The sequence below is a fragment of the Papaver somniferum genome, unplaced genomic scaffold, assembly GCF_003573695.1.
Source record: "Papaver somniferum cultivar HN1 unplaced genomic scaffold, ASM357369v1 unplaced-scaffold_81, whole genome shotgun sequence".
Taxonomy (NCBI): domain Eukaryota; kingdom Viridiplantae; phylum Streptophyta; class Magnoliopsida; order Ranunculales; family Papaveraceae; genus Papaver; species Papaver somniferum.
The window spans coordinates 2,036,497-2,043,771 of record NW_020651082.1 but is presented as its reverse complement, the minus strand read 5'-3'; the positions used below and the strand labels follow the sequence as shown (position 1 = coordinate 2,043,771).

Genomic DNA, 7,275 nt, shown 5'->3' with positions numbered 1-7,275 from the left:
GAACTGGCTTACTACACCACTTCTGAAATTGAGGTTGTCACTGCAGAGAGGAAGAAGTACGTTACATCTCAAGACAGCCTAATATTGGTTGAGTAGTTGTCCCATGGATTTTTCGAGGTCTCGTCTGTACTTACACAAGTACTAACAACACCAGCTTTACAAGATGGTCTCTGCGAGTACAGTACCTTCTTGTTAGAGCATTGCTCAGTCGAACTCGCATGCGTTGCTATCTCAAGCATGTTTATCAATGTTTGTGATCAAAAATATAAGTCTTGATTTCTACTCTAATATAGCTAAGTCTCAGACTAGGATAGAAAGTGTAGTTGAGCTCAATAACTCCATGTCGGATCATCATACAAGGCGAAGAACTACTCAAGGAACTGATGGAACTTCACTGACAAAAATGTATGTGGAGACTTGAACTTATCTATCACTCAAAAGTCTATCTACTCTATCTCCTATCTTGAGACAAAAGTCGTTTTGCTATATAGACTTTGATTATACACATTTGCTATTTAGAGCCGAGTTTATCTCGCCTATCTATTTCTCTAAATATGTGTTGGTAAGCTTTTGCTTTGGCCAAGTTCATCTTTACCTAGTGACGAAAGTCATGTTATGTTTCAATCACTTTGAAAATTGCTTTGACGAAAAATGGTTTGTGAATAACAACTATATAACGTCATCTAAGAATGTTTCAATGATTGAAATGAGAGTTTAGATTATATAACCATTGTTGGATATAAGAATTGTTGTGAAAACACATATATGTATAATTACTTATCCTTGAACCGAAGTTTGCGAACTTTGTTGATCAAGAGAACCTGAACAAGAGCCATGAACTAGGTCCGCGAGCTGGCGGAAGTTCTCGACCCGAGAAAATCTGCTGGAGTTTGAGAACTCCTTCCGGAAACTTAAGTCCGCGAACCCAGTACGCGAACTTGAGTTGGTTATATCTAAAGACGATTGTTTGTGAACTCATGTTTATATAAACTAAGGAATGTTAATTGAAAACCGTGGCTATAAAGTTCATGAATCGATTCGAGTGAATCAAATCGTTTTTGATTAAATTGTGTCTTGTGTAGTTACATAAGATTTCCTTGCAATTGAACAACTCTCTAACTAGTTCATTTGAGTCATTTGAACTAGTTATGGTGAAGAAGAATGTGGTTGATAAGAAAGTGCTCATATGGCTAACCATTTGGTTAAATATTGTTGAACCAACAAATGTACATGTTTGGGTACGGTTACACAAACCTAGAGACGTGCATTTCATTTGTGTGTAACAAGCTAGGTTCTCGATCTAACGGTTGAAAGATATTAGCTTGAATATAATCAGGTTTTCATCTAATGGTGAATTTTGAATGCTTTGTTACCAAGCTAACATTGATTGCAAACCCTGATTTGAAAGACTATATAAGGGAGAACTCTAGCAACTGGGAAACCTAATCCCCACACCTTAAGTGTGATACTAGTTGTGTAAGCTAGAGTCGATTCTCCTTTAAACTTTGGTTTCTTCTCTAAACCCAGGTTAACGACTTAAAGACTTCATTGGGATTGTGAAGCCAGGCCGATACTACTTTCTCGTAGTTGTGTGATCTGATCTTGCTGTTTCTATCGTACGAGTACAATCACAAATATTGGATTGAGATTGATATCTCCGATAGGCAAGATATAAAAGTATTCATAAACATCTTCGTCCCATCGTTTGTGATTCCGCAATATCTTCTTTCGCCGCGTCGATTAAGATTATTGTGAGGTGATTAATAATACTAGGTTGTTCTTCGGGAATATAAATCCGGGTTATCAATTGGTTCCTGTTCTCCTTGATTTATCAAAAGACGGAACAAAACTCATAGGTATTTCTGTGGGAGACGGATTTATCTATTACCGTAGACTTTTCTGTGTGATGCAGATTTATTTATTAAAGTATTCGACTTTGGGTCGTAGCAACTCTTAGTTGTGGGTGAGATCAGCTAAGGGAATCAAGTGCGTAGTATCCTGCTGGGATCAGAGACGTAAGGAGCGCAACTGTACCTTGAATCAGTGTGAGATTGGTTGGGGTTCAACTACAGTCCAGACCGAAGTTAGTTTGTAGTAGGCTAGTGTCTGTCGCGGCTTAATACAACGTGTGTTCAATCTGGACTAGGTCCCGGGGTTTTTCTGCATTTGCGGTTTCCTCGTTAACAAAATTCTGGTGTCTGTGTTATTTCTATTCCGCATTATATTTTGTTATATAATTGAAATATCACAAGTTGTGCGTTAGAATCAATCAATTGGAGATCCGACCTTTGATTGTTGATTGAGATTGATTGATACTTGAACATTGGTCTTTGGTAACATTAAAATGTATTTTGATATTAAATACAAGTTTAAAATGTAATAAATATCACTTAATCTAAAGTGGAAATCTATTTTAAAATCTAAATATTTTCATTCATTGATATTACTACCAATTTTTTTTACAAGATATAAATTTAGACAATAATAAACAGTACTAAACAACTTCAGAAAAAAATCAAGTACAAGCTTTGGCCTTCTGTTTATCTTCATTTGACGTATCTTCCATTCAACGCGCTCTTTAACAGTTTCACCTTTATTTTTGAATTTTCCGTTGTTAACTTTCAAAACTGGAGCTCTTCTCTGACTTTTAGGGGAGCATTTTCTTGGAGCAACTTCAAAAACTTGCACTTCCCTCTTACAATTTTCAATCTTTTTAAAACTTCCACATATTTTAGAAACAACAGCTTCAAGTTTTGCATCGCAAAAAAGTGTGATCGCCTTTTCACAAACAAAAAATTGAAATAGATGTAAAAGAGAAAATTCAAGAGAAGTGAATGTTGGTGTGAGTAAATTGTTTGAAAATGATGGTAATTTATAGAGGGGGAAAATACTCGTTTTTTACATTTGAAAACTAGCCGTTGGCGGTTGTATATCACACGCCAGCGTGTTAAGATTGTCCGCCAGTTTTTTCTTCAGACGCCAGCATGTTAAGTTGACACGCGCATTTGATGAGCCCCTACAACTTTTATCATAGTGCAAAATGCAGTTTGACCATCCACCTGGCTCAACAGATTTTGTGATTTGTACACTGCCATAGGAAACGCCCTTGGCGATCATGCCATTTTGTCCAAATTCCCTGATATTTATGTGCAGTTTACGATAAATACGCATAAGGCGCATTTTAGAAAGAGCCCCACCTTGTTTTGATTAATAATTTCATGGTTCTTCTCTTTTCCCTTTCTTTACCCTCCTCTCCACTCTTAGAACAAGGTTCTCTCTGTTTCTAGCCTTGTTTGATACCAATTAAAATTACAAAACTCCAATTGAACCCAATTCAGAGCTTAAAGCTTCAATCTTTATAACTGAGATCGCATTCTTGGTTTGTTTCTGCAAACCCTAGTAGTGATGAAGCTTGTTCTGTAGGAGGAAATTTCTGTTGTTTTTTTCTTTTTGAGATAATAATGACGGTACCATGGGGCGGATTAAGTTGTTGCTTAAGTGCTGCAGCTCTTTATCTTCTTGGAAAGAGCAGTGGAAAGGATGCCGAAGTTCTGAGATCAGTGACGAAAGTTAGTCAATTAAAGGATTTAGGTAAGTGAATGAATTTCTATTTGTTCACTGTTTTTTTTATTGCCCCGAGTATCCGTTAGCTCTGCATTGTTGATTGGGTCATTGATAAAACCAAAAAAGAAAAATCGATCTTTATAATTTTATATTATATGGCATTTGCAGCTCAACTGCTTGAGACTGCTTGTAAAGTGTTGCCCTTGGTTGTTACTATATCCGGACGAGTGAGTTCGGATACACCGATTACTTGCGAGTATAGTGGTTTGAGAGGTGTTATTGTTGAGGAAACGGTAAGAGATATTACGTTGTTGAATAGATGTTGGTGGTGTTTGTTTTTTCAGTTAATTTCCTTTGGTGAGGTGAATGTTTTTGTATATGTTTTCTTTACAGGCAGAACAACATTTTCTGAAGCATAATGATGCTGGTTCGTGGATACAGGATTCGGCTTTGATGTTATCCATGAGTAAAGAGGTCCCTTGGTACGTGGTGAGTAAAGCTCTTTCTGCTCCCTACTTATCCAGATAACTTAGCTCATATCTATGTCTAATTTGTTTGATTCTTGGTTTTGGTTGGAATATCGTGGCTATATGTCCAACCTTAGCTAGCAGATATATGTTGTTTTAAGATGAGTTTTTCACATTATCAGTCATGGAACCTTAGATTTTAATGATAGGAATTTCTCAATTTGGGCTAATCTGTTTTAAAATCTTTCAATTTGAAATCGTATACGTTTTACCAGGATGATGGGACCGGTAGAGTTTTTGTTGTGGGAGCGCGAGGTGCTACAGGTCTGACGTTAACTGTGGCAAGTGAAGTCTTCGAGGAGTCGGGGCGTTCTCTTGCACGAGGAACACTGGATTATCTTCAAGGTCTCAAGGTTTGTCCTTATTTGTGTATTTACCGTCATTTGTGGGTATTTAAGTTAGATGATGTCCTTATGTAACAGCTTTGTGGTTTACAGATGCTTGGAGTCAAGAGGATTGAAAGAGTTCTTCCTACTGGGACTTCCTTAACTGTGGTTGGCGAGGTAAGTTTCACTTGTGTTGTTAGGCAGTCACTTGGGTGGCAACTGGAACTAATTAAGTGTCTCGTGAGTTCCCAACGTTGGTGAGATTGGTATGGAATGATGCATATTCTGAAGGGTCTTACCAGCAAGTGGTGCACCGTGCTAGTTTAACTGAAGTGTACTATACAAATTAATTCACCATTTCGTTGTGGTTTCCTTATACTTGCGTAGGCTGTCAAAGACGATATTGGAGCCATCCGGATACAGCGGCCGAGCAAGGGTCCATTTTACGTGTCACCAAAAAGTATCGACCAGCTTATCGCAAATCTTGGGAATTGGGCAAGGTAGGTTTTTAGATGTAAAGTGCACAAGTTTTCTCCTTCACCTTTCCGTAGAATCTGCATGTAGCTAAGAGAGTTATTTCCTGCAGGGTGTATAAGTATGCGTCTATGGGATTCACTGTCTTTGGAGTTTATCTACTGGCTAAGCATGCTATTCAGTATATCATGCAAAGAAGACGTCGCTGGGATTTGCAGAAACGGTAAAGTTTTTCTTTTTTTTTAACTAATTATACTTGTAAGGCTACTTAAACCTTAATTTTGGAAGCTTGGTTTAATTTCTCTAATTAAACATGCAAGCATATATCTTTGGGTAACCATATTAAAATTCATTATATATTTATATTGGAAAACTCAAAGGGCAGTTCATTTCAAGTCATCCCTTGGGATTTGCTCAAACATGAATTGATTTCCGTGTTTTACTAATATTTTATTGACTGAGCTGCATAAGTTGAGCATTATGGTTTAGTTACTCAATGTTGAAACCTTTTTCTTATGAAACACGGCTGTTCTGCTTTCAGGGTTCTTGCTGCCGCTGCTGCGCAAAGGTTACAGCAGGATAATGAAGGTAAACTTTGAACTTGTCCTGTAATCATAGTTTGCTTATGATGGTTATGGAACTATCAAATTAAATACACAGACTCAAATGGAAAGACAGAAACTGAAACTTCAAAGAAGGATCGTCTCATGCCAGATCTATGTGTCATATGCTTGGAGCAGGAGTACAATGCTGTTTTTGTTCCGTAAGCACCTTATCATGCTTTTCCACTATCTAGCTACTGGTTTGCTTAATCTGTATCTCATGTTACGTTACCTCTTATTGCTGGTCAATATGTTTCTGGTCGGAATATATCCGTTGGTGAGATGCAAGGTTCTTATGCATCTATGAGTTACCGTGGCAATGTAATTAGTTGTTAACACCACTCAGCTTTCTCCATTGGCGGAGTGTGAACTTGTTTACCCTCTTGGGTGACTTAAACCATGCTAGCCAAGTTGTGGCATCTCTTTTGAGAAAGACTTTAACTTAGCATTATTCACCTGATAACACACCATGGATTAGATCGCCTCTTTAGTATTTGGTCCCTTACAATTTGCGGATTTAAGTCTTCTAACAGGGGTCTCTTAGGTGACTCCATATTTCCATGGCTGCTAATAAGGGGTACCAATTTTGCTTGGGGGTGTACCATTCCAAAGTTTTTTCTTATATAAAATTTGGTACACCCCCAGATAAACTGGTACCCCCTATTAGCAATCTTGCATATTTCGGCTGATACTTGAATGAGTTTCCTGATGCACTAGTAGATGCCACTATAGGTCAGTTCTCCGCTTATTCTTACAAGTTCTTAGACTGCTATTCAGAAAGAAATATTTCATTTTAGAATGTCAAAAATATGATCTTATTCATGGATTTGTATTCATAAAATTTCAGGTGTGGTCATATGTGCTGCTGTACAACATGCTCATCTCACCTAACCAGTTGCCCCCTTTGTCGGCGGCGTATCGAACAAGTGGTAAAAACTTTCCGCCATTGATAGAAGCTTGGAGGATTTAGACCAACCAGGCCACATGGCAAGGGACAACAAGTTGAGGTCCTTGATGTTGTATAACTTTTACAAGTTTCGGAGTATTCTCCAAAATAGTTTCCTTCTTCATTGATCCAAAGCAAAAATTGATATAGAGTTAAATTTGGTTCTTCAGTTGTAAATACCGCAGTACATGTTTTCCTTGTAAAATCGGAATTGCTCAATTAGGGGTGATTACTGGTGCCAAACCATCTATCTATATCATATTAAAAGTTGTTATTCCCGTTGTCTGTGCGTTTTCTATGCTGCGTTGATTTTATTTTTGGCACATCATTGACCTTCGCCCACTTAATTCTGACCCTCTATGAATCGTCATTTTTACTGTTTCTTGTTTTGTCATCTCCTTCAATTTTTTAAAGTTGCTTTACAGTGATCATTATAGAGCTGGGATCTTATAGTTGTTTTGCGCCAACCTCTGCCGTATAGCAAAGACAGTGCTAGCACCTAAAGATGTTCCAACTTGTTTTTGAGCATTCTATCAAATCACGTTTGCATCTGCATCAAAAAGATACTCTGGTGTAGTATATTACAGTAATGTTACTGGGTTCATTCCGGTGCAGTACATCTCTCTCTCAAATCAAAAGATTTGCGGTTTAATAACAGGAACATGCTAGGTTCTATCTTTTGATTGAAAAAGAGTTTTGAAAATTGAAATGAGAATATGATGCTTAAAAACACTAGCTGAGCAACCTGACAAAGTACAATTATCTTATCTAAGCCTTCAGGAATCTGTAGAAGAACCTTCTTCCTTTCTCACTTAGTTTCCACGCAACCCTTATTA

General features: G+C 37.5%; 1 protein-coding gene across 2 annotated transcripts; it reads left to right on the top strand.

The window, feature by feature from the left end:
- The first annotated feature begins 3,231 nt into the window (after positions 1-3,231).
- LOC113345531 (E3 ubiquitin-protein ligase SP1-like) lies at positions 3,232-6,722 on the top strand. Of its 2 annotated transcripts, none has more exons than XM_026589294.1 (10): positions 3,232-3,591; positions 3,733-3,857; positions 3,958-4,053; positions 4,307-4,444; positions 4,529-4,594; positions 4,805-4,917; positions 5,004-5,114; positions 5,433-5,479; positions 5,570-5,654; positions 6,341-6,722. In XM_026589294.1, the coding sequence occupies exons 1-10, from the start codon at positions 3,462-3,464 to the stop codon at positions 6,441-6,443; spliced, it is 1,014 nt and encodes a 337-aa protein (XP_026445079.1). In that variant the 5' UTR covers positions 3,232-3,461; the 3' UTR covers positions 6,444-6,722. The 2 variants fall into 2 exon arrangements, with proteins under 2 accessions (XP_026445079.1, XP_026445078.1); XM_026589293.1 differs by having other exon boundaries at positions 5,552-5,654.
- Positions 6,723-7,275: the final 553 nt, after the last annotated feature.

Excerpts from the sequence above, each read along its gene's own strand:
- LOC113345531 (XM_026589293.1), top strand. The coding sequence starts at position 3,462 with ATGACGGTACCATGGGGCGGATTAAGTTGTTGCTTAAGTGCTGCAGCT. Across the intron at positions 4,445-4,528 it reads ATTATCTTCAAGGTCTCAAG|ATGCTTGGAGTCAAGAGGAT; the intron begins GTTTGTCCTTAT and ends TGTGGTTTACAG. Across the intron at positions 4,918-5,003 it reads AATCTTGGGAATTGGGCAAG|GGTGTATAAGTATGCGTCTA; the intron begins GTAGGTTTTTAG and ends TATTTCCTGCAG.